Source organism: Pantherophis guttatus, chromosome 12 (assembly GCF_059756535.1).
Source record: "Pantherophis guttatus breed Tessera chromosome 12, ASM5975653v1, whole genome shotgun sequence".
NCBI classification, from domain to species: Eukaryota; Metazoa; Chordata; class Lepidosauria; order Squamata; family Colubridae; genus Pantherophis; species Pantherophis guttatus.
The window spans coordinates 21,368,300-21,394,657 of NC_142074.1; the positions used below are offsets into that span (position 1 = coordinate 21,368,300).

The 26,358-nt window shown below is 45.1% G+C and overlaps 2 protein-coding genes and 1 non-coding gene across 4 annotated transcripts; 2 read left to right on the forward strand and 1 right to left on the reverse strand.

The window, feature by feature from the left end:
- The first annotated feature begins 2,518 nt into the window (after nucleotides 1-2,518).
- On the forward strand, nucleotides 2,519-6,346 carry RPL39 (ribosomal protein L39). Its single transcript, XM_034425919.3, has 3 exons — nucleotides 2,519-2,652; nucleotides 4,511-4,614; nucleotides 6,116-6,346. Exons 1-3 carry the CDS (start codon nucleotides 2,650-2,652, stop codon nucleotides 6,162-6,164), a joined length of 156 nt encoding a protein of 51 aa, XP_034281810.1. The 5' UTR covers nucleotides 2,519-2,649; the 3' UTR covers nucleotides 6,165-6,346.
- LOC117670627 (small nucleolar RNA SNORA69) lies at nucleotides 5,216-5,345 on the forward strand. The gene has a single exon (XR_004592663.2). It is a non-coding gene; the product is annotated as a small nucleolar RNA SNORA69 (small nucleolar RNA).
- Nucleotides 6,347-9,850: 3,504 nt separating the features above from the next.
- SOWAHD (sosondowah ankyrin repeat domain family member D) lies at nucleotides 9,851-26,276 on the reverse strand. 2 transcript variants are annotated; one of them, XM_087877686.1, is made up of 2 exons: nucleotides 26,071-26,276; nucleotides 9,851-14,433 (listed from the first exon to the last, which is right to left on the reverse strand). In XM_087877686.1, the coding sequence occupies exon 2, from the start codon at nucleotides 14,294-14,296 to the stop codon at nucleotides 13,205-13,207; it is 1,092 nt and encodes a 363-aa protein (XP_087733812.1). In that variant the 5' UTR covers nucleotides 14,297-14,433; nucleotides 26,071-26,276; the 3' UTR covers nucleotides 9,851-13,204. The 2 variants fall into 2 exon arrangements, with proteins under 2 accessions (XP_087733812.1, XP_087733811.1); XM_087877685.1 differs by lacking the exon at nucleotides 26,071-26,276 and adding an exon at nucleotides 19,396-20,040.
- Between the last annotated feature and the right edge of the window lie 82 nt (nucleotides 26,277-26,358).

A 26,358-nucleotide genomic window follows, 5' to 3' on the forward strand; every position in this document is an offset into this window, starting at 1 on the left:
GGCTGTTGGCATTTTTCAACTTAACTAACTTCGTGTTTTGTTTCTCCCACCCGCTAGAAGTCATCGTTCCCATCCCGTATTTTTGCACTTTGCGTAAAAAAGACCATTTGTTTTGAAAACGGTTACCACAAATCCCATGGTCCATCTAGGAAGTCAAGAATCCTAGGTCCAAAGGTCAACCAAGGGTCAAACGATCACACATCCTAAGTCAAAAGGCCAGAACCCCAAGGTCAAATGTCATGTCCCAGCTCCTAAGGTCATGAACTTAGCCCCATTGTAGTCACATGACTTGGTGTGCTGGGATGTCCAGACCTTCGAGAACTGGTTGTACCACTCGCTCAACATTGTAACTTCAAACAGTCACTAAATGAGTGGTTGTTAACTGAGGACTATCTTTATTAGGCTTCACTGTTCAGAATATTTCATACATCTTGCTGGTGAGAGAGAAAGAGATGCAATTGTGGCTTATTGTCTATTTATTCATTAGTCTATATTAGCCCAAAGCAGAAAATACACATTTTGTATTGTCTATATGCCCGTTTTCCTTCTCCCACCTGCTAGAGGTTACTGCTCCCACCCTGTATTTTTATTCTTTGAACAAAAAAGACAGTTTCTGTGTTAAAAATGGTTACCTCCCATCCCTTGATCCACCAAGCCCAGGGGTCGGCAACCTTAAACACTCAGAGCCACAAAGATCCTACCCAGAAGCCCCTGTTCAATTCTGGAGCCAACCGGAAGTCCGGTTCCCCCATCATAGTCTCCTCCTAGCGTGGCATCCTTTTTCCTCTACCTGTCCTAACCGAAAGGCCTATCAATTGTGGAGCCAACCAGCAACAGGGAGCCGCAGCAGAGGGATGAAAGAGCCACATGTGGCTCCAGAGCCGCAAGTTGCTGACCTCTGACCTAGCCTACGATTATCCACTTTGGCTGGTACTGAATGCTTTTAACAGGCAGTATCAGGAATTAAATGGGGGGGGAAGGGGCTTCTCCTTGGAAAATATGTGGCTATATATTCTACCAGACATGGCATAGAACAGGATTGCCAGCTCAGAATTACTTTACAAACTCAAAAATAAAAGTATTTTTTTTAAAAATCTGCAGATCCTTTGGCTGCTTGGGAGAAAGATAGCTGCTTTCTTCCAAGGAATCTGTTGGATCTCCAGGCAGCCTTTGTGTGGCTGTTCCAGCCAAAGCACACTTTGGAATAAACAGGAAATGATCCTGTTTTTTTTTTAAAAAAAATCTAATGGGAACTAACAAGAAAACAGAACCAACGAAATCTTGCTCAAGCAAAGATCTACTTCAAAGACATTCTCTTACTTAATTGTCCTGCGGACAAAAAAAAAAGGCTTAACGTTTTCACCATTAATATTTGATCGCACTCCTTTGATCATGAGATGAGCGATCATATAATATGGTACATAAATATGGCACAAGCTGGATGGACATGACCTTGTAGACGACCCTCACTCTGTCAAGGACCTTGGAGTACTCATCTCTAATGATCTAAGTGCCAGAGCTCACTGTAGTAACATTGCCAGAAAGGCAGTAAGAGTTGTTAACCTAATCTTGCGTAGCTTCTCTGGTAACTACTGCTAACTAGAGCATACAAAACCTTTGCTAGACCAATTCTCGAATACAGCTCATCTGTCTGGAACCTGCACTGCATATCGGACATTAATACAATTGATAGAGGTATTTCACAAGAAGAGTCCTCCACTCCTCTGCTCGTAACAGAATACTTTAGGCCACCAGGCTTGAAATTTTGGGCTTAGACAACTTAGAACTACGCCGCCTTCGGTCCGATCTAAGTGTAGTACACAAAATTATCTGCTACAACGTCCTACCTGTCAATGAATAATTCAGCTTCAACCACAACAATACAGGAGCACACAATAGATACAAACTTAAAGTGAAGCGCTCCAAACTCAATTGCAGAAAATATGACTTCAGCAACAGAGTGGTCAATGCCTGGAATGCTCGACCTGACTCTGTGGTCTCTTCCCCAAACCCCCAAAACTTTAACTTTAGATTGGCTACTGTCGACCTCACCCCATTCCTAAGAGGTCTGTAAGAGGTGTGCATATGTGCACCAACCTGCCTTCCGTCCCTGTCCTACTGTCCCTTTTTATTCGTATCCATTTTATGTATTCATAATCACGTTTATACTTATATCTGTTATCTATGCTTGAAATAAATAAAACAAAATCCCTAGCGAATTTTAGGAATCGAAGCCTGCCAAATCTTTTAATTTGCAATGAATTACTGCATGGCTGCAAATTACACCTGATGAGCACATCCAAACGGGCAGCATGCACATTGAATAAAATAAAATAAAAATCCACGAACACGCCAGGATCCCGGCTTAATTCAATCCTTTTTTTTTTACTATTATTATTTGTTTAAAAAAAAATTCCTGCTGTAAACCCTTTTGACCTTCGCGGCGTTACCTGCTTGACAATCTTGCAATACCACCTTGGAGACGCTGAGCGGGCGGCGCTGTCGCCACCGAGTCGACTTTCTAGCCCTCGCGGGGGAAAAAAAAAATCACTCGCTTGCTTTTTTTTTTTCCCATCATCCCACGCGCCGCTTCCTTTGGCCTTTCTCTTCTTCTGCTGCCGTGGTGATAGCCGGTGGCCGCATTGGACGATGGTGAGTCTATCCGTCGCAATCCTCCTTCGGGGAGTTGTTTGGGAACCCGTTTCCCCGGGCCGGTTCTTCTGGGGGGCCTCCCGCGAAAAGCCCCCAGTTCAATTTCGAAAATTGGGAACCGTGGATAAAAGCTTGTGGGGTGGGTTCCCGGTTAGAGGCCTGCCCGCCACCCGGCGCTTGAATGGAGGACTTGTTTGTAGGCCTCTCTTTAACCATAGAGTTGCCCTTCTCGGTGGAAAAGGCGAGTCGAGGCCCATTAAAGGAAGGGACTGAATGGGATTTACCAAGGTTGGCTGGATTCCGCCGCCCCCCGACCCAATTTTACGTATAAAGAGCCAGTTTGGGGTCCTAAGGAAGGTGCTGGCTTAGGGGGGGGGAAAAAAAGGGGGGGGATCCAAAATTGGCAACTTTTAAGATTTGAGGACTTCAACTCCCAGAATTGAAGAATTGCTGGCTGGGGAATTCTGGGAGTTGAAGTCCACCAGTCTTATATTTTGCCTTCGAAGAAGACATTGAGTTTTGCCTAAAAAGGTTCTTGAGTTCTCAGATAAACTCTTGATTTTTGATTTGGGAGTCCAACTGGGTTAGACTAGAAGACCTCCAGGGTACCTTCCAACTCTCGTTATTAAAAGGGGAAGGAGAGGAGGAAAGAAAGAAGTAGAAAAGGGATAGAAGAAAGGAGGGAAGGGAAAGGGAGGGAGAAGGAGAGGAAGAGTTGTTGGGAAATAAGGGAGATGGAATGGTAGAAGAGCAACCTCGAGTCTAATGAACTAATATGAAGGTTAAAGGATAATATGTTTGATAAGAAACTGTACATTTATATATGTTTGTGAGAAATAAAAATGAAAAACTTATTTAAAAAAAACCAAAAAATATTAAAAAAAATAACCAACTCTTGTTATTCTGTATTCTGAATACCCTGTGGCTATGAGTTCTAGTCTCTCTCTCTCCCTCTCCCCCCCCCAACCCACCTCACAGCTAAATGCAGTAGCGAGGTGTGTATTTGTGTAACACATTTCAGTGCCAAGCAAATAACATTGGGAGTTTTAAAAAACTGGAGTGACCATTAAATAAATGGCAGTTAGAAATATACATTCTAAATTTATATTTCAACGTAACTTTATTTGTTGGTTTGTGTATCTTTCGTAGGTATGGCCCACCTGCCTCAAAACACAACTCTGGTCAGCTCACAAAAATAATAACCTGAACAATGTTTTGTTTTGCTGCTTCTTTGATGTTGCAGTGTCTATAGAAGGAGGCGAGACTTCCCTGTGAGGGAAACCAGTTTGCCCAGTTTATTTTCCTCTTTCAGCTGGGAATCTATGTGATGCTTCCCTGTTGTGCATACTCCAGCCACATAGCTGTACGTTAGATGGGCTGCATCTAACCTGCTCCTAAGTGGGCCAGCAATTCACAAGATCACGAATTGGAAAGGGATAGAGTGGTGTGGTGGCCTACAGGTGGAGCTCTCACCTCACAATCAGGAGGCTGTGAGTTCGATCCTAGGAGGCAGATATTTCTCTCTCTCTGGGCACAATGAGAATATATCTGCTGGGAAAAAAAACCTGCATTGGTGACAGGAAGGGCATCCAGCCAGTAAACACTCAGCTCCATTCAGTTGCCCAGATTCCACCCCGTGAGGGATTACGGGGTTGTTAAAAGAATATGATAAGTTGGAAAGGGATCTTGGAGATCCTCTAGTCCACTTCCTTGCCCAGCAGAGGGATCCCCCTCATTTGCATCCACAAAAAAGAGTCAATCAGCCATTGTTGGAAGCCTCTGTTGATATTTTTGAACCGCTTATCTTGACCACCACTTAAATTGTTTTCGAATGTTCCTTCTCTTCCCCGATCTCCAGTCGTCCCACAAGACTTTCAAGATCAAGCGGTTCCTCGCTAAGAAGCAGAAGCAGAACCGACCCATTCCACAGTGGATTCGCATGAAAACTGGCAATAAGATCAGGTAAAGCTCTCGCGAGAGCGGACTTCAAATCCCTTTGATAGTTGCCTGCCTGCTGTCAGATCCCACCAGCGATTCTGTTGGGATTGTTATATTTTGGAAGAAAACTGGACTTGAGCTCGGTTGCATCCTTCTTTTAAATCAGGAGTCCCCAAACTCTTCAGCCCCTTCATGAAGTTTCAGATGGTTCGTTGTCCCCCAAATAATATGTGAAGATTTAAGAAATACTATTTAACCAATTCCATTACAAATAATAACAACATTGACCTGACTTTTTATGAGCCTATGTTTATAATTGGCCTAACTGTACTACGCTGCATGTGTCTCCGAGTGTCAAACGACTTTCTAACAAATCCTCTTAAATTTTTTTCCCCATTTCATCCTGTTTTGTTTTCCTGATTTCCCTTGCCGCACTCTTCTCACCCTTCTGCTTCTTTTCACATAAATACCCTTCTCTGTGCAAAACAAAGCACATTTCGACATTTGGGTTCATCCAGTATTTTGTTTCTTTCTGGCAATGAAATTTTGAGATCTGTTGCCAGGTCAGATGAGTGAAGATTTACTTTCTTAAAGGAAATTCTATTTTCTTAAAGGAAAATTAACTGAAGCAGGTAGCAATTGCAGGGTTCCTTTACATGGAAACACTGCCATATTCCTGCTGAGAGCAATTCTGTTACGTGGGTTTTGATTTCTCCTGCATCCTGGTGAAATTAGCCTCCTTTTAACAGTGACAAGCGTTACGAGGAAAACACATAAGAGTTTTCATCTTCTCTGAGAGGAAACTCAAATGTAACTCTTGGGGTAATATCTAAGGAAGGCTTTCCGTGATGTAACATGAGAATTTAGATTTATTTATTGCTTTATCTGTCAGGGCCTCCAGTCTCTTAACAAAGTTTGCAGATAATACAGCATGAATAAAAAAAAATATCTACATGTTGGGGGGAAAAAAGAATTGTTTAAGGAGGTAACCGAATAATTAAGAAGCCTGTTAAATGTGCATCTTCACCACTAAATGAAATTAGTATGTAGATGTACTTTTTTTTTAAAAAAAAAAGCAATCACCTGTTCGAATAAATCACTGAATTTTAATCTGAAAGACTGATGAGTTAATCTGGACCACTCGAGTTGGATGATTGCCTTGTAACATCCCCATCTCTTAATGCTTTAATGGTGGGCTTAATGTATTTTTTAGGGGGTAGGGGACATTTTGGAATGCTAGACCTTGCAATGGGCCCTGTCCTTGTCCTTACATTTCATAAGGCTATTTATATTTGTGTCTCGAAAAACGAACACACAAGGGTTTTTTTGTGTGTGTGTGCATTTAAATGAGGAAAGGGGTTTAGAAATTGACGTGGGAAAACTATTCCCCTGCTTTGTAAAAGAGCCCCTCCAGATTAAAGCTCCTCGTTTAGCTGCTTGCTATTGGCTGCTTGCGATTCAGGTTTAGTCCGTTAGACGCTCAGAGCTGTGTCTCGCTTACTAATTACTTACTCTTTTGTTCCAGGTACAATTCCAAAAGGCGTCATTGGAGAAGGACCAAGCTGGGCCTGTAAAGGGAAAGAACTGCAACCCTTACCATGTCTGTCTGACAGCCATCTCTTGTGCCCCAGGATGGCTCCCTTCTTAACAAAGCCGTATTTTCAAGACTGAATCTCCATATAGATTTTTTTCCCCACTTTTCAAATTTTTATTTCCACAAAGAGCTTTCCAAAGGAATTAAAACCAATTAATGAGGTGGGTTTTTTTGTGTATCTGTTTTGTATTCTTTGACTCTCAGGGTAGCTACGTTGGCTGAATTCTTGCTGCCAGAGAAGAGATGCTCATTAATAATCAGGAGACTAGTTAATTTCAAATTCCGTTTGGATTTACTGCTTGTGCCCACTTAGTCCTCAGGGGAAGCGTTGTCAGAATATAAAAGACTGTAGCTGCCAGAGTCACTAACTTGAAACAAGCAAGCAGGAAACCATAATTCCAAGCAAATGTGAGAATATTTGTCAGCTGCCCAGAGTCGTTTGCTGAGAGAGGCAACCATAGAAATCAAATAACTTTCAGAATTTGGAGATAACATTGTTTCAAAGTGCTGGTGGGATTAACTAAGAAAACTAGCCAGAAACTGAGAAAGGGAAAAAATAACAAGAGAGATGAGATAGAAAATTTAAACAGCAAAGCATAAAGAATTACAGAAGAAAAGGGGAGAAAAGTGAACGATGCCTGCAAAATATTTTTGGAGTGTTCCTTTTTTCTTTTTAATTCTATTCAGTAAATACAATTTTTACAAAGTCTGCAAACTCTTAATGGGAGGCGAAAATTGTTTTTTTGTGTGTGTTTAAAGAAAAAATGCTTCTTAATCGCAGACTAAGTCTTTAAACTTAATGCAAGTTTAACCAGAATCAACGACGAAGCTGTTGCGAAATAATTTCCTGAAGAGTTGCATTTAATAGGGATTAACCATATTAAGAAAGCAATAATTTACAAAATACCAGAACTGTATAAGAAAGTAGCAAGCAATAGACTTGAACTCTGCGAGCTGATGGGCGAATAATGATTTAGAGGACTTAACTACGTACAGTGAAGATGCTTGCAGAGATGGAAAGTCATGATTGATTGATTCAGATTTATTTCAAAGAAAAAAAAACTGCGTGTTTTAACCAGGTATATTCGTGGGAGAAATGCCTTGTCCCTCCAAGAGACTGTACATGTTAAGACATGATTTGATTAACCATTATTTGTACTGAAGGATTAAAATGAGTTAGGTCTAAAAAATGTAATGCAGCTGATCCGGGCACTTTTTAGGAATTCCTTTACAAAAAATTCTCTGAATCATTTCTCTCCCGGTGATTTCTAGTCTGCCTTTACATTGGAAAACAACATTTGAAATCATTTTTCCTGACTTCATCCAGGAGGATTCTCTGCCCCTCTTACTAATATAGTCCGTTTTAAAACGTCTCCGGTTTTTAAAGCAGCCATGTTTTACACCATTGCTTTTTGCTTTTGTTTACCAACTTCAGCCTTTACCTGCCTTGAGAATTAGCTGGCTCCACCTCTCCTGTAGGGAGAGCTAGATTGGATCAGATAAAGGACTATCTGGTTTGTTTGTTTCCACAGATACCTTTGAGAAACTTACAAATAGGAGCTAAGTACAGGTGCAGCGTCCTACGTCTGTTTCCGGGCAACTGGCTTTGAAAAATATTAAGAGACAACTGTTGGTAACTGTTAAGTCTGTTACTTTTAAATTGGTAGATAATGGTAGCAAGGTTGCACCTGGTTGAGGGTAAGTTGGTCCTTCTGATCTTACAAGATCTTGGTGACTTGCGATTCCAGGATCCGATCTGGATCGGTCATGGGGACCAAAGGTTTTGCCTTCTGAGCTTTCAAACATGCTGGAGCCCATCCTCTGAGAACTCATGTGCTTTGGATCCTGCAACATCCTGGAACACATATATTCACCTTCACTTGTGATACCGTTGACCATAAAGTCTTAAGCCAGGGGTGTCCCTGGCAACGTTAAGACTTCAACCGTGGCAGCTTTTAAGACTTGTGGACTTCAACTCTCGTGCATGTCTGGCTGGAGAATTCTGGGAGTTGGAGTCCACAAGTTGCCAAGGTTGGACACCCCTAGTCTGCGCCTTGGAGTAGGAGAAGCAGCAGTCCTACCCTCTCTTCAGCGTGCTGGTCCAATCAATAGTAACTGAGATACCAAAACCCTGAGCATCCCTATTAACCCTCTAGATCAGGGGTCTGCAACTCGCAGCTTTGGAGCTGTGCGTGGCTCCTTCATCCCTCTGCTGTGGCTCCCTGTCACTCAAAATATGTGTCACAACCGCCAATGTGTGACACACACTGGCACGCAACTTATTGAGCTTTTTGAGAGTTCAAAATGTTTTTGTTGCATGCAGAAATTAAACTAGCAGTTCATTGATTTCATAAATGCAGCACACTATAGTTTTTTCTAATACATAGCATAAAGGTAAAAAAATGATACAAGCAGTGTTATCGTCATTTTAGATTGCAAAAGGGTTTTGTGGCTCCCGGTGTTTTCTTTTCTGTAGGAAACAGGTCCGAATGGCTCTTTTTGAGTGCTTTAAGGTTGCCGATCCCTGCTCTAGATAAGGGGTCTCCAATCATGGCAACTTTGCTGACTGGGGAATTCTGGGAATTGAAGTCCGCCAGGCTTAAAGTTGCCAAGGTTGGAGACCCCTGATCTAGATCAAGGCACTGAAAGATCATTCATCATTTCTGGATAAGGTATCTGTATTCTGATACAATCCTGGGGTGAACAAGAGATGGGAATGACGTGAGCTGGTCTATGAAGACTGAGTTAAAAGCTTGAATCCTTGCCAGAATGGCGAAGTTGCTTGGGCAAACGACGGACTGCTTGAAGATTCCACGATGAGGCAGACACAGTCCAGCCTCACGAATCTATTATCTTAGTGGGGTTGAAGACTGTGTAGCCCCCTTCCTTTTTTTATTATTTCCGAATTCCTTCTTGGAACCCTTTCTGCTTCAAGAGAGAGACGGCAGCCCTCACAATCAACCAGGCTTTGCAAACATCAGATGACGCTCAAAAATTGTTTTTTTTTTCTTCTGCCCGCCTATTTCCTGAAGATATGCCCCCTCTTTCCGGTTATGAACCTTGTGGTTCCTCAAAGTGCCAGTGCCAACGATATCAACAAACTCCCAAGATTTGAGTCTGCCTGCCTTGATCCCCATAGCACAGGGGTGAGCCCTTCATTGTCCCCAGTGGTGAAATCCAATTTTTTTTTTACTACCGGTTCTGTGGGCGTGGTGTGGCTCGGTGGGCGTGGCAGAGGAAGGATACTGCAAAATCCCCATTCCCTCCCCACTCCTGGGGGAAGGATATTGCAAAGTCTCCATTCCCACCCCACTACTGGGGGAAGGATATTGCAAAATCACCATTCCCACCCCACTCCTGGGGCCAGCCAGAGGTGGCATTTGCCGGTTCTCTGAACTGCTCAAAATTTCCGCTAACGGTTCTCCAGAACCTGCTGGATTTCACCCCCAATTGTCCCCCAATCCTCTTCCAACCATGCAGTACCAACATGGTTCTCTTGGTACAACTCATAATTAGCTTCTCCAAAGCTTTCTCGATTCACCCAGTTCGGGGCGGGGCATACATGAATCCGGATTCTCATCGCTGTTACAAGGTTTAAAGACTGTCCCTGCCCATCAAGAGGTGGCCCGTTCACACAAGTGTAAAACAAAAACGACACTCTCCACATTTGTGTTGAAACATCCTTTATTTAAAACAGAATATCCCTGAAGCTCTCACAATTCTAGACCCCGAAAACAGGTGAAGGTAAGTTCTCCTTTGAGGTGAGCTCAGCTCCTGCTCTGGGTAGTTTTCTTGGCGACTGTAAAGGAGGTGACTACCCATTGCTGTGGAGTGTGGTTTTGGCCACCAGTCTAGATCACGGGGATCTGGTGGATCTCCATTATAAATATGAACAAGATCCCTGATCAGGGGTGGTAGTCACTTACTTCCCCTACCGGTTCGCAAATGTGAGTGCGTGTGTACGCTTCGTTCACACGCGGCCATCCACACATGTGCTTTGCTCTCGCGCATGCCTTCTGCGCATCCACCTGACCTCAAAAACGTGCCTAAATAGAACAGCATAGAGCCGGGGGGGGGGGGAATTTCCGCTACCGGTTCAGGCAAACCGGTCTGAGCCTTCCGAGCTTTTTGAGAGAGAGAGAGAGACATTCCAGTGAGAGAGAAGTTCTCCAAGGATGATGGGTTCCAGCACGAGTCCAAAAGCTTGGAAAACCAAACCTGTGGTCCCGTGTGACCAACCCAAATTGGATCCTGCAACATTATCCTGGGACACATAAGATTTGCCTTCAATTTGTAAGATCTGATCCTGCGTAGCTGAAAATGACCTGCTATGAAAAGATCAGCGTAGATGGGGACTGCAGCCAAGAAATTAAAAGACGCTTGCTCCTGGGAAGGAAAGCTATGGCAAATCTAGACAGCATACTAAAAAGCAGAGACATCACCCTGCCAACAAAAGTGCATATAGTCAAGGCGATGGTTTTCCCAGTTGCAATGGATGGCTGTGAAAGTTGGACCATAAGGAAGGCTGAGCGCCAAAGAATGGAGGCCTTTGAACTCTGGTGCTGGAGAAGACTCCTGCGAGTCCCTTGGACTGCAAGGCGATCCAACCGGTCAGTCCTAGAGGAGATCAACCCTGACTGCTCTTTAGAAGGCCAGATCCTGAAGAGGAAACTCAAATCCTTTGGCCACCTAATGAGAAGGAAGGACTCCCTGGAGAAGAGCCTAATGCTGGGAACGATTGAGGGCAAAAGAAGAAGGGGACGACAGAGAACGAGGTGGCTGGATGGAGTCACTGAAGCAGTCGGCATGAGATTAAATGGACTCCAGAAGATGGTAGAGGACAGGAAGGCCTGGAGGAACTTGGTCGGACACAACTTCGCAATTAACAACAACAACAATCCTACTGCTGATGGCTTCGTAGAATATCATACAATGTTCAAAAGTAGACCAAGTAGATTTTGGGGCGGTGGCTGGTTTTTTGGGGTTTTTTTTTAATCTCACAATTTAGCTTAAAGTCTCAGGAAATCCTAGCATCTCTCGTCCAAATATAAACCAAATCTAATCTATTTAGCTTTCTGGGAAGACTTTAAAATCCTGAGTAAGTCAGTGTTGGGTAAAAGTGTTTTTTCTTTCCAGATCATGTTATAGGTAGTTCTTGATTTAGGACCATTCATTTAGCGACTGCTTGAAGTTACAATTGCGCTATGAGGACCAGTCCTCGCATTTACAACGGTAGCAGCTTCTCCCGACGGTCACGTGGGAAGAACGCACCTGATTTTGGAATGTCGCAACCGGCTCACAATTATGGTTGCGATATCTTGGGATCACACACTTCTGACAAGCAAAGTCAATGAGGGAAGCTGGATTCATTTAAGGACCCCGTGATTCATTTAACAGCCACAGCAATTTGCTTAACAACCATGACCAAAAAAAAAAAGAGGAGTAAAATCAGGCGAGACTCACTTAATATCCGCCTCATTTAGCGAGGGAATTTCTGGTGCCAATTTTGGTCCAAAGCGGAGAATTATCTGTACATTTTTGCCTGAACTCTTTCAAACTGGAGATCCTGCAGATTATAATTTAAGATTTCTGTTCTATTCTTGGTTTCTTTTGATCAGGAGGAGCAGGAATGACAAATTAAACCAGGTAGACAAAAAAAAATATTTTTTTTTACTGATCAAACAAGGCGACTATCAAACAATATCCTAGAGCAGAGGTGTCCAATCTTGGTAGGTTTTAAGACTTGTGGATTTCAACTTCCAGAATTCCCCAGCCAGTCATGCTGGCTGGGGAATTCTGGGAGTTGAAGTCCACACAAGTCTTCAAATTGCCAAATTTGGAGATCCCCTTCATTTGAGGCTTGCTGCTGAGATTTTTTTTTTTTTTTTGCAAAGATTGCAACATTAACAGGAAGGGCTTGGTCTAACTGAAGTGCACTTCCTTATGTTCTTTCGAAACGCACAGAAAAGATATGCCTTTGCAGAGCATTCCAACTCTTATCTTCTTCTCTTAAAACGCCAAATCTGTGCAGACGAAGCCAAGCATTTGGTATTCCTCGTAAATAAAAATGCACGGCTGATGTTAGCTCAGCCCTGAATGACACTGCTGGATAAGACTGACAAAATCCGATTTTGAAAATATTATTTCTAAAACAATTAGTCCCCTTTAATAATTTAAACAAGCAGTACAATTAAAAGACGAACAGCGGTAGATGCAGGCATTTCGTTTTGACTCATCAGGACCAAACCTACAATAACCCGGTTAAAATCGGACTAAAGCATAGGTTCTTAATATATTATTAATATAAGATCCTATATTTTATTCCAATTTTAACCGGGTTATTGTACGTTTGGTACTGGTGAGTCAATACGAAAAGCCTGCATCTACCACTGTGCATCTTTTAATTGTACTGTTTAAAATATTATTTCTGAATCTTTTCCACCCCATTCTGCCAAAAGAGCAGGCAGCCGGTATTACATTCTGCTTCCTTTAAGCATTTCACCTCTGATTTTAAAAAGCCAGTTGTCTGCCAAATTGTATTGTTGAGCTGTCAGAAGCAAGCTGATTTAGAGGGTTTTTTTTCCCAGTGGCCAAAGGTGAGGCCGTCCACCCTCAACATAAGATAGTTCTTTGCTGGTCCTTCGGCTTAGCATAATCCGAATACGTTATGCAAAGATATGCGCATATCTTTGTATAACGTGACGTCCTGCATTCTCGGGGGCTAAGGTGAGACATTTTTTCCAGAGGCAGAATTTCAAGTTCTTTTTAACATCATACATTCACCCACAACCCTTTAGAGATGAAATGCAAAGGACATCCCCCCCAGTTTCATTCCTACTTCTTCCCTGTATCCACTTCCTTGAGCCAAAAAAAAAAAATTCCTATCCTGAGATTTGCTAAAACGCGGGAGATAAAACACCTTATCACTTCCCTCTGCCTTCTTAACTGCCGTTTCTCTAAGGGCTACGAAGATCAATCCAAGCCAAGAAATCAAACCGTTCTTAACCGTCCAGGAGACCACTAATGATCTTGGAAGTATGCAACTGCTTGCCTGAAGATGTTTCTGAAATAAGAACCCATGGGACTGTTCCTCTGGCCCACCCTTGCAGCCTCAGGAATTTGGTATTCCGTCCTAAAGACCCCGATCCAACCCCATCTTGAAGGAGCGCAGTTATTGTTGGTGTTCCCTGCTCCTGGGACGGCCAAGTCTTCTTCCGTTGCTCCCAGGAGTTCCTTCAACTCTCTGGGAGCGTCGGCGTGGAGGTACTGCCAAGCTTTGCGGCCATTGTGATCCCTGAGGCTGGTGTTGGCCCCGAAGGCTCCTACTAGGATCTTGATGGTCATCGCGTGGCCCTGAAGAGCAGCCAAGTGGAGAGGGGTCAGTCTCCCACTGGCCGTGAGTACGTTGACGTTGGTTGGATAGCTGTTCCTCTCTGCAAAAGACATCACCCGGATCAAATCTTCGTGACGGCCGTGTTTGGCCAACCAGTGGAGGACAGTAAAACCAGTCACAAAATCTCTCCTGGAAAGCAGGCTGGGCTCCTTGGCTAAGAGGTTGATGATGCTTTCGGCGTCCCCTTGGGCCACCGTCAACATCCATTCGTGTTCCAAGGGGTCCAGAGCTAAGCACAACTCTTCAGAATTCGCCTCCAAGAACAGATCCTCTACCCGTTGGGTCTCCATCGAGATGGACTCTTTGAGGGAAGGTGTAAGCCAGGTGGGGCTGGCTTGACTGCTCTGCAGGAGAAGCTCCTTCAACCCTTTCCTCCTGGTGCTACTCCAAGATATGGAAAGGCGGGATGGGTTCATTTCGGCCACCCACTTTGCCGAATTCCTCTTCACCCAGCTCCTGTTGGTCGGTTGACCCCGGAGAAGGCTCAAGGATTCAGCCCGGCTGATAGGACGAGGGGAATGGGTGCCATCAGAAACTTGTCTTTGTTCCTGGAGGTTGCTTGGCAGGATGGGCCTCTCTCCTCCTCCTCCTCCTCCTCCTCCTCCTCCTCCTCCTCCTCCTCCTCCTCCTCCTCCTCCTCCTCCTCCTCCTCCTCCTCCTTCTTTCTGGTTCCTCTCCTTTTGCTTCTCCATCACGTCCCTTCCTTCAGGGTCTTGCATCTCCTCAAAGTTCCGGTACTTTCCCCACCTCTATCCTGAAGTCTTGGTCACTGTTGTGTGCAGCTGCTTCTTGAAGTCATCGTTTTCCTGCTCAGAAGAGGAAGTGAGGAAGGTCTTTTCTTGCTCCTCAACGTTGCCTGCATAGAAAGAGGGAACCAACATGGGCCATCAACACTTAGTAAGAGGAACTGATCACTCCCTGAGAAAGAGACCATGAGTAGCAACACTCTACTGAGAAGGTGTCCATTTGCAGCCCTTCCAAATTGGGGTGCTTGGTGTTCTCTGAGCTTCAAAGTACAGTCCTTGATGCTTCTACAAGCTCAGAGAGCATCAAGGACCCCACCGTTCAGCTCTGAGCTGCAAATATTTTTCTTCTCTTCTCTCCAAAGTTTTGAAGAAACTCAAAAGAGCCTTCATGGTTGATCAATGCTCTGGACTTCTCTTTTAAGCCAACTGAAGCTTTCACTAACATGTCTTCCGAGGCAAGCAAATATATATATATATATCACACAAGAACAAAACAACCTTCTATTTGCAACCTTCTCTTTTTCCTTACGCATCAATTCATTTTCCAAAAATAACCCCAAAACACACTTAGAAGAACAGCCATGGATAGGCAACTTTGAGACCCCTTCATCTTAAAGGGCTCCACCTCTCTAATATTTTAATAGTTCAAAAAACAACAAGGTCGGTATATATCTGCTTGCTAAGATCAGTTAAACCTTAAAGCTGTAGCAAGTCCCTCCCATGTTAACCACCGTTACTTTTAATCTTGGTTGGGCTGGCGTGCTCGTATGAAGCTTAGCATGTAGTTGAAATGCAGACCATTTGAGAAAGTTTATTATTCATTATGGTCTGAATCCAGAAAACTCATTCATTCATTCATTCCTACTAAGGCAGCATTTAACATCCAGCTGCCTGCAATTACTGCGAGTTCAAATCTCACCAGGCTCAAGGTCGACTCAGCCTTCCATCCTTTCTAAGGTGGGTAAAATGAGGACCCGGATTGTGGGGGCAATAAGCTGACTTTCTATAAAATATATAAAAGTATGAAGGCTATTGCTTAACGCATTGTAAGCCGCCCTGAGTCTCTGGAGAAGGGCGGCATATAAAAATAACAATTTTAAAAAAATTTTAAAATTTTTAAAAAAATTCAGGGACCAGGTTAAGTGCATTAGATTGTTGGGGGCAAGAGGCTGACTTTGTAATTCACTTAGAGAGGGCTGTAAAGCACTGTGAAGAGGTATATATGTCTAAGGGCTATTGCTATCTTCTTCCCTCCCTCCCTCCCTCCCCCTCTCCTTCCTTCCTTCTTTTCTCACTCCCTCCTCCCTCTCTCCCGCCTCTACTCCCTCCCTCCCTTTCTTCCTTCCTTCTTTCCCAATGGTTAGAATGCAGTATTGCAGGCTGACTCTGCCGACCGCCAGGAGTTCAATCCTGACAAGTTGACTCAGCCTTCTGTCCTTCTGAGGTCGGTAAAATGAGGACCCAGATGGTTTGGGGGTGGGGCAAGATGCTGACTCTGTAAACCGCTTAGAGAGGGCTGTAAAGCACTGTGAAGCGGTGTATAAGCAGGGGTGGACTGCTGTGGGTTCGGGAGAACCTCTAGCTAAGATTCTGTGCAGTTTGGAGAACCCCCAAATCCCACTCCTGGCTGGCCCCGCCCACCCCACTGCCCCTCCCAGGAGTCCCCACACGACCCGTTTTGGATGCAGGTAAGTGTAGGGCGTGCGCGGAGGCTCGGGGAGGGCGAAAAACGGGCCTACCGGAAGTTTGGGAAGGCCAGGGGGCCTCCAGAGCCTGAGGAGGCTGTTTTTGCTCTCCCGGAGGCTCAAGAAAAGCCTTTGGAGCCCGGGGAGGGCAAAAATGCCCCCAGCCCACCATGGTGCAGGAAGCAGACTAGGCCACGCCCATCATGGCCACGCCCATCCAGCAACCAGGCAGTGAACCCCTTGCTAAAATTTTTGAAGCCCCCCCCCCCCCCGTATATAAGTCTAGACTTAACACTGGTGCGGAAACTTATTTTGATTCTTTGGACACTGCTCCTTCTGCCAGGCAGGTTTTAAATAACACTCCTGAAACCATCATCCCTGACTCTTGCTCGTCCCTCCTCCCACCCAGACCAGAGATGGGTTTCAGCAGGTTCTGACCAGTTGTGGAGAACCGGTAGCGGAAATTTTGAGTGGTTCAGAGAACCGGTAGTAAAAATTCTGACTGGCCCCGCCCCCCATCTATTCTCTGCCTCCTCCCAAGTCCCAGCTGATTGGGAGGAAATGGGGATTTTGCAGTATCCTTCCCCTGGAATGGGCTGGGAATGGAGATTTTACAGTATCCTTCCCCTGGAGTACGGTGGGAATGGAGATTTTACAGTAACCTTCCCCTGGAGTAGGGTGGGAATGGAGATTTTACAGTATCCTTCCCCTGAAATGGGGTGGGAATGGAGATTTTACAGTATCCTTCCCCTGGAATGGGGTGGGAATGGAGATTTTACAGTATCCTTCCCCTGGAGTGGGGTGGGAATGGAGATTTTACAGTATCCTTCTCCTGCCATGCCCACCAAGCCACGCCCACCAAGCCATGCCATGCCACACCCACCAAGCCACGCCCACAGAACCAGTAGTAAAAAAATTCAAAACCCACCACTGCGCCCAAGCGGTATAAAACGGGATATTTTGGGGCTCTGCTTCCTTTCATCTAATAATACCACACCAACAGATGTTTCAAGGGAAAGAGAAAAAGAAAAAGCCGGAGGGAAGCTGTTCCTAGAAATACAATAAATTCCACCCCATTTTTTTCCCCTTTACCTAACAGATTCCAGGATAATCCAGGGCGAAAGCGAGCCAGTTTTCCCGATTCCTCCTTTACCTGGGGACACACCCCGTCAGCTTAGATTTTGTTATTTCTTTGCGGTTGCAAAACAGAAACCGAGCAAGCTTCTTTATTGCTCCAAATAAACAAATAGCGGCACCATTCCTGTGAAGTTGTAAAGCGCGGCCATCCAACCTTGGCAATCTTTAAGACCTGTGGACTTCAGCTCCCAGAATGACTTGCCTGGGGAATTCTGGGAGTTGAAGTCCACAAGTCTTAAAGTTGCCAAGGTCAGACACACCTGGTCTAAGGGAGCAGCCGCCGCCAAGCAAACAATGTAGATTTTTTTTTTAAAAAAAATTCTATTCACAAATGACAAAGGCGTTCATTTATTTAATGGATTCAGTGTATATGCTGACCATCTCGCTACCCAAAGCGACTCTGGGGGCTTTTGATTTGAGGAGGGGGTTTATTTTATTATTTTATTTTATTTTATTTTATTTTATTTTATTTTATTTTATTTTATTATTTTATTTTATTTTATTTTATTTTATTTTATTATTATTTATTTTATTTTTTTTTAATTTGATTTATATGCCACCCTTCTCCGAAGACTCAGGGCGGCTTACAATGTGCTCATTTTATTTTATTTTATTGCACCTTGCTTACTCCCTTGGTGCACAGGTAGGGGCAGCAAGAGAGAAGGCATTTTAAAATCTCAAGCTCTTAAACGGAATATGTCTTTTTAATATTATTATGCGTGTTTTCCTGAAAATAAGACCTTATATTTTTTTGAACCCTGAAATAAGTGATTGGCCTTATTGCGAAGCCCAATTGAGCTTATTATCAGGGGATGTCTTATTTTAGGGGAAACAGGGTATTTACTTCCTATTGCCCATAGTTTTTGTAAAATTTTATCTTTTCTTTTTTTATTTCAATATTGTAAGCCGGCCAGAGTTACCTTTTGGTAAGACAGGCGGTGCAATTTCTGCAGGTTCGAATCTTACCAGGCTCAAGGTAAGGAACACAAGAGAGCCTTGGTAGTACAGGGGTTTAAGGCACCCTGTTATTAAGCTGGTTATTAAGACCAGCTGCCTGCAATTACTGCAGGGTTCGAATCTCGCCAAGGCTCAAGGTTGACTCAGCCTTCCATCCTTTCTAAGGTAGGTTAAATGAGGACCCAGTTTGTGGGGGCAATAAGCTGACTTTGTATAAAATATACAAAAGCATGAAGGCTATTGCTTAACGCATTATAAGCCGCCCTGAGTCTCCGGCATATAAATCAAATTTATAAATAAATAAATAAATAAAAAGGGGCAGATAGGTTGACCTGGGAATGACCACCTGTCCCACTGACATTTATTCTTCTTTTTTTTTTTGGAATATATATATATTATTGGTACATTTTTCTTTTAAAAACATAAAAAAAAATCCATGTCTATCTGAACAGCGTATTGTCTGGACATGATTAATTTTGTGTTTAAAAAAACCCAACCATAACCATAATCATACTCGTGATCTTAATAAACATATCATTATTAACCACAATTAACATTTACTTTTTTCCCCCCCATGATTAAAAAAAAATAAATATTTCCTCCACCTTACAAAAGAGCCTTGGTGGCGCAGCAGACTAAAGTGCTGTTAAGTAGCACCAGCTGCCTTCAATGACTGCGAGTTCAAATCTCACCAGGCTCAAGGTTGACTCAGCCTTCCATCCTTTCGAGGTAGGTAAAATGAGGACCCGGATTGTGGGGGCAATAAGCTGACTTTGTATAAAAAAAGAACACCGCTTGGGGGGGGGGCGAAAGCCCTACTAAGCAGGTATATACAAAAGTATGAAGGCTATTGCTTAACGCATTGTAAGCTGCCCTGAGTCTCCGGAGAAGGGCGGCATATAAATCGAACCAATCAATCAATCAATCAATCAATCAATCAATCAATACATGGGTGCAGGATGGATAGGCTGCCCATGACCAACCTGGGCTATCCAAGTTTTTTTTTCTTCCCAACAGCTCCTGAGACAGTTCCAGTCAATGCCAAAACGACCCTGCGAGGTAGGCTGTTCCCCACAAAATCCTGATTGTGGGCCTGGGAAGCAAGCAAGCAAGCTGCTGGCTGCGGGCTGGCTCCATTCCTAGCTCGACCCTACCGACTTCTACCCAACTCCTCGATGCTCAGAATAAACCACAATGCCCAAACCACCACCAGACCGGTGGTGATTGCGCGCAAGGAGAAAGTGGTTACCTATCCGGGTAAAAAAAAAAAAAAAAAACACCTTCTGAACTCACCTTCGTCTTGATCCGAATGACAATGCCTTCTTCTGTCTCAAAGTTTTTCCTCCTCGCTGGGTTTAGGATCACTCCTTCCTTCCCCCCTCCCTTTCTGGATCGTAAATCCCAGGATCGCGCGCAAAAGAACCCGGAACGGGGCCCTTGCGCGCCTTCCTAAGCAGGGGATCGCGCGCGTTTCGCCTCTTTTCTCTCCAAGGTGGATAGGGAAGGGGGCTGTTACTCCGGTTTGTGGAGAGGGGTGGATGGGTGGGAGGGAGGGTCCCTCTACCCCGGTTTCTACCCGGTCTGGAGCTTGCTTACTCCGGCCAGCCTTGCAAATCCGGAGCAGCTGGAGTGAATCCGAAGTAAGCCGCCCCAGATCTATTTTTTCCCCGTTTGGAGCCGGGTCTCCTCTCGCTTCCGCGTCTTCTTGAGCCAACCTCCCGGTGCAAAGTTTGCTCTCTCTCTCTTTTGCCCTGCTTTGGAAGGGAGCCAAAAGAAAAAAAAGGAAGGAAGGGAGGGAGGGGGCGAAGAAAGGAAGAAAAAAAAAGAAGAAAAGGAAGAAAAGAGCCCGCGCCCCAATCTTTGCTCTCCCCGAGGTGCTTCAGCCCGCCGCCTGGCGTGAGGTTGCGCGAACGCCTTCTTGGGAAGAGACAAGGGAGCCCACCCACCCAATTCCTCAACCCACCCATTTCTCTCTCCCCCCCCACTCCCCTGCGAGAAAAGAAAAGCAGCCCCCTCCTCCGTTGCCAAGGAAAGGCTGGTGAAAGACTCAGGTTGATGGGCGTGACTGAGACCCCTCTTCCCCCCCCCCTCTGTTCAGAAGACCCTCTACCCAAGCTTGGCGAGCCCCCCCCCTTCCAGGTAAGCAGCTTGCACAGGTGGGAAGCCTCCTTCCCCCCTCTGGCAGTCTTCTCATTTGGATTGACTAAATGGGGAGACATTAAATGGACTTCGGAGCTGTGAGTGGGAGGAGGATGGATACTACAAGGTGGGCTTGGCAGCCCATGGAAAATCCCGAGCCAACCAAAATTGGCTTTGGGTGGGGGGGGGACTCGAGTCAGGCAGGTGAAGGAGCTTTGGGAGCTGCTCCTTGGTTCCACCTGTCGGCAAGGTGAGCAAATTGTCCTTGAAAAAAAATAAGAGGCATTGATATAGAGTGGCTAAAATTACTTTTTCTACTGGAGTGGGACTCTCGTGGGACTGGGTCCAAGCTTTTCGGGGCAATAATATGGATCTATTGTTACTATAATTTCTTTGTCAAGTGTTTTTATTCTATATAAAATATCAACATTCAAAGAAAAGGGAAAATAATAAGAAAAGAGGGGAGGGAAAGAGGAGGAGGAGGGGGGAGGAAGGAAAGAAGGAGAAGGGGAAGGAAGGAGGAAGGAGTTTTGTTCAGCAGATCTATTCTCAGGGTGCCCAGAGAGAGAAATATCTGCCTTTACCTAGGATTGAACTAACAGCCTCCTGATTGTGAGGCCAGAGCTCCACCTCTAGGCCACCGCACCAGTCTTTGGAGGTATCTTGATATTGGTAGGAAAAGGATGTTGGGCAGGAAAAGTTCTCTGTCTCTGTGTCTCTGTCCCTCTCTCACTTCTCTCTCTCTGTCTCTGTCTCTGTCTCTCTTTCTGTTTTTCTGTCTCTCTCTCTCTCTCTCTCTGTCTCTGTCTCTTTCACTCACTTCTCTGTCTCTCTGTCTCTCTCTTTTTCTGTCTCTCTCTCTCTCTCTCTGTCTCTCTCTCTCTGTCTCTGTCTCTCTGTCTCTTTCACTCACTTCTCTGTCTCTGTCTCTCTGTTTTTCTGTCTCTCTCTCTCTGTCTCTCTGTCTCTTTCACTCACTTCTCTGTCTCTGTCTGTCTCTCTGTCTCTGTTTTTCTGTCTCTCTCTCTCTGTCTCTCTCTCTGTTTTTCTGTCTCTCTCTCTCTGTCTCTGTCTCTCTGTCTCTTTCACTCACTTCTCTGTCTCTGTCTGTCTCTCTGTCTCTGTTTTTCTGTCTCTCTCTCTCTGTCTCTCTCTCTGTTTTTCTGTCTCTCTCTCTCTGTCTCTGTCTCTCTGTCTCTTTCACTCACTTCTGTCTCTGTCTCTGTCTCTCTGTCTCTGTCTGTCTTTCTGTCTCTGTCTCTCCCTCTCTCTCTCTTCTCTCTCTCTCTCTCCCTCTCTCAGATGTCACCTCCTTTGTACAATCTAAAGATCTGTTGTTTAGGAGAATATGACAGAAATAACATTACGGCCTTGAGGATGGCAGGAATGATGTAGAGATAATCCTCGCCTTACGACAGTTCATTTAGTGACCGTTCAAAGGTACCACGGCACTGAAAAAAAGTGGGTTGTGACTTTTTTTCACACTTACAACCGTTGCAGTGTCACGTAATCAAATTTCAACTGGCTCATATTTATGACTGTCGCAGTGTCAAACCCTTTTTGCAAATTTATGATAAGCAAAGTCAACGTTAGCGGTTCGCTTAGCAACGAGGACGAGAAAGGTCGTAAAATGAGGCAAAACTCACTTTTTTAAAAAAAATTGATTTATATGCCGCCCTTCTCCGAAGACTCAGGGCGGCTTACAATGCGTTAACTTAGCCGACGTCTCGCTTAGCAACAGAAATGTTGGGCTCCACTGCGGTCGTAAGGCGAGGCAGAAGTGGTATTCATCTGGAATTTTGCTTTTCTGCAGCCAAGTCTTCTCACGCACCAATTCACATCCTCAAAGACTCTGTGTGTGTGTGTGTGTGTGTGTGTGTGTGTGTGTGTGTGTGTGTGTGTGTAGATATATATTTCCTCCATCTGTCACTTTCATATAGGCTTCCCAGAATACATTTCCGGATAATTACAAGGAACGGAGTCATTTCCCCTGAAATTTATAATTAGTTAATCATTAGCCACAGCTTCTGGGCTTCACGGGAATAAATTCTCCAGGCTGAAAAAAAAAATACTAATTGGAGAGGGAGGGGTGAAAGAGAAAAATAAAAACAACTGCCCCCCCTCTTTTTCCAGAATGCTTTTATGCCGAGAAGATGCTCATTTCGTGGTTCCTTTACTCTTGGAAGGGTAGAATAAGCCACGTTCGACTGGATTCACACATTGCACTAAGCCACAAGGAACCGCAGGTTTCACCAGCGCAACGCAGTGCCTGAGTTGTGAACCAGACAATGTGTGTGTACACACAAAGTAAAGATGAGGAGGAGGCTGAACTGTCTGTGTTTCGCTCGGCTCCATCCACAGTGCTCTCTAGCGGCTGAGCCCGTTCACGAAAGAAACAAGATTTCCCGTGGTGAAAACACGGGAAAACAGAGCCTGTAGTACAGTGGACTAAATCACTGTTATTAACATCTGCTGCTTGCAATTACTGCAAGTTCGAATCTCACCAGGCTCAAGGTTGACTCAGCCTTCCATCCTTTCTAAGGTAGGTGAAATGAGGACCCAGTTTGTGGTGGCAATAAGCTGACTTTGTAAAAATATACAAAAGGATGAAGGCTATTGCTTAACGCATTGTAAGCCTCCCTGAGTCTCCGGAGAAGGGCGGCATATAAATTAAAGTTAAAAAAAAAAAAAAGAAGAGAAAAGGCATGAAAAAATATTTGACAAACACACCCGATGGATGGAAAAGAGGGAGAGTTGCATCTCTTCTGCTGGCGTCCTCATTCCACTCCACAGATGGGTGCACAATTAATGCTTGTAGGTCTCCAAAAGCAACCTCAGAGCTGCATTCGAAGAGCTGCTGTGGCTGCTCGAAATGAAACCAGTGCCAAAGAGAGAGAGAGAAAGAGAGAGAAAGAGAGAGAGAAAGAGAGAGAGAGAGAGGAGAAGAGAAGAGAAGAGAAGAGAAGAGAAGAGAAGAGAAGAGAAGAGAAGAGAAGAGAAGAGAAGAGAAGAGAAGAGAAACTAACAGGGCAAGCCACTTATGTATAAACAGACAGCAAACCCCAAGTCTCTTCTGTAGCACTGATGATGTTACCTAGTTGGGTAATGAGATGTCTGAAAGGAAAAAAACCAAGCTCAGAGAGCACCAAGGATCCCACAGGCCTTCTCCTCCTGCTCTTCCTTCTCCTTCCTCTCCTTCTCTTCCCGTCCCCTCCTCCTCTTCTACACACTCCCTTCTAGCACTGATGATGTTATTTAGTTGGGTAATGAAACATCTGCAAGAAAACAAGGAAGCTCAGAGAGCACCAAGGACTAACCCTGTAGTAGTAGTAGTAGTAGTAATAGTAGTAGTAGTAGTAGTAGTAGTTCTTCTTTTCCTCCTTCTCCTCCCTCCCTCCCTTTCCCTTCCTTCCTTCTTTCTCCTTTCTTCCCCTTCTCCTTTCCTCCTTCCTTCCTTCCCCTTCTTCCTTCCTTCCTTCCCCTTCCCCTCCCTTCCTTCCTTCCCCTTCTCCTTCCTTCCTTCCCCTTCTCCTTCCTTCCTTCCTTCCTCCTCCTCCTCCTCCTCTTCCTCCTCTTCCTCCTCCTCCTCCTTCCTCCTCCTCCTCCTCTTCTTCCTCCTCTTCCTCTTCTTTTTCCTCCTCTTCCTCCTCCTCCTCCTCTTCTTCCTCCTCCTCCTCTTCCTCTTCCTCCTCTTCCTCTTCCTCCTCTTCCTCTTCCTCCTCTTCTTCCTCCTCCTCCTCTTCCTCCTCTTCTTCCTCCTCCTCCTCTCCTCCTCCTCCCCCCCCCACAAACCCATCTCCCTTCTACCACTGATGACGTTACCTAGTTGGGTCAAGAAACCAAGCTCAGAGAGCACTAAGGACCCCACAGGAAAAAGTCCGTCTCAATACCGGGCCCCAGCTAAGCAATGACTGGTGGGTCTGCACACACTTTTAGTCAAAATGTACCACGAACAATCAGGCACGCTCTCCCAGCTTCCACACCCACAGCCCATCTTGCTCACAGCTCTTTTAACAACGCCGAGGGCGCGAGGCGTCCTCCGAACCGAAAGCGATTGCAATTTTGAATATGCATCAACTCCCTCGAAACCAGGCGTTTGCGGTTGCTTCTTAAATGCCGTGTTAACATAAATCCAAGGTTTTGGGCTCTTGTAAGGAACACAAGAGAGCCTTGATAGTACAGGGGTTTAAGGCACCCTGTTATTAAGCTGGTTATTAAGACCAGCTGCCTGCAATTACTGCAGGGTTCGAATCTCGCCAAGGCTCAAGGTTGACTCAGCCTTCCATCCTTTCTAAGGCAGGTAAATTGAGGACCCAGTTTGTGGGGGCAATAAGCTGACTTTGTATAAAGTATACAAAAGGATGAAGGCTATTGCTGAGCACATTGTAAGCCGCCCTGAGTCTTCGGAGAAGGGCGGCATATAAATCAAATTAAAAAAACAAAAAACAAGCATCTCCAGGCTGAGGGACTGATGAAAATAAGAGAGATGATGAGAGCGGACAGGTGTGAAAAAGATGCTGGAAGCCTCCCAGTGGCTCTATAGCTAGATTGGTATTCACAGTCCATTAAAAATAGCCACGGTGTTGCTTCTCATAAATGAGAAACAAAAGGAAGAATAAATTATTATTTTTTTTTTAAAAAAATGTTTTTCTAAAAAAACAAACACCAAACAACTTCTCACACGGGCTATTTTGTTTCTCTTTCACACAAACGCACCAGCTGGGTTCTCCTAAAAATCATTTGGTTTGGTCAGTTTGGTCTAAACCAGTGGTGGGTTGCTCCCGGCTCAGTCCGGTTCTTGCGAACCGGTAGTAATGGCGGCGGGAAGCTCCGCCCACCCGCCCTGACATCATCACTGACAATCTGCACATGTGCAGAAGCGCGCACTCCCGTGGCAAACTGGTAGTAAAGGTAAGTGGAACCCACCCCTGGGCTAAACCTACGGTGTGAATCTCAGCTGGGTTCAGCCACTGAGCCACCACGTCACCAAAGGGACACGGTGGCTCAGTGGCTAAGATGCCGAGCTTGTCGATCGAAAGGTCGGCAGTTCGGCGGTTCGAATCCCTAGCGCCGCGTAACGGAGTGAGCTCCCGTGACTTTGTCCCAGCTCCTGCTAACCTAGCAGTTCAAAAGCACGTAAAAAAAAAAAAAAATGCAAGTAGAAAAATAGGGAAATACGTTTCGCTTCTCCTCCAAGAAGCTTCTTCAACTCTGACTGGATGGTGGGGGATGGAAGGATTTATATTCCTTGCAGACAGATGGTCATTTGTATCCTTTTAGAAGGTCATCGAAGCACTTGGAGGTTTATCTGTGTGTGTCTTCAGGGTCAGGGACCCTCAAAAACAATGCAAATGACCAGCTGTGTCTCCCACCATCCAGTCAGAGCTGAAGAAGCTTCTTGGAGGAGAAGCGAAACGTCTTCAAAGCAAAAAAAAAAAAACGAAGTCCAATTGCTTCCTGAAATAGCACCTTTGGGACAACCTGGATGACTGAGAATCTCTACAGAGTTTTATCTATACAATTTGGGGTGAAGACCCTTGGAATGGGGGTGGGAGTAGGACTGGATTTCCAGAGGAAAAAAAAAATTCAGGCTACAGGAACCAGAAGCGCCACTCAGGTGACCCTGAGGACACAAAGAAACCTCCAAGTGCCCTCAACGACCCTCTAAAAGGATGCAAAGGACCAGCTGCCTGCAAGGAAGATAAATCCTTCCATTTCCCCACCATACAGTCAGAACTGAAGAAGCTTCTTGGATGGAGAAGCGAAACGTCTTCACAGAAAAACCAAGAAAGTCCAGTTGCCTCCTGGAAAAAAAACAAAAAACAGCACCTTTTGGGACAACCGTGACGACCTGGAGGATGGAGAATCTCTACAGACTTTTCGCTGGAAGGAACTGCCCGTTTCAGCACCGATTTGCGGTCCAGCCTTTCTCTGCCGGATCCGATTGATAGAAAGCCAGCCACCGCGAGGGTTTGAGTCCCGAGTCAGGACCGCACCGTTCCTACCTCTGGGTGACCGAAACGCGGGTCAGTGGGTATGGGGGGGGGCAGTTGAGATCCGGGGGGGGGGCTTGTAGGGCTGGGGAGACCCCTCGGAGGAAGCCAGCCGGCGCAGGGG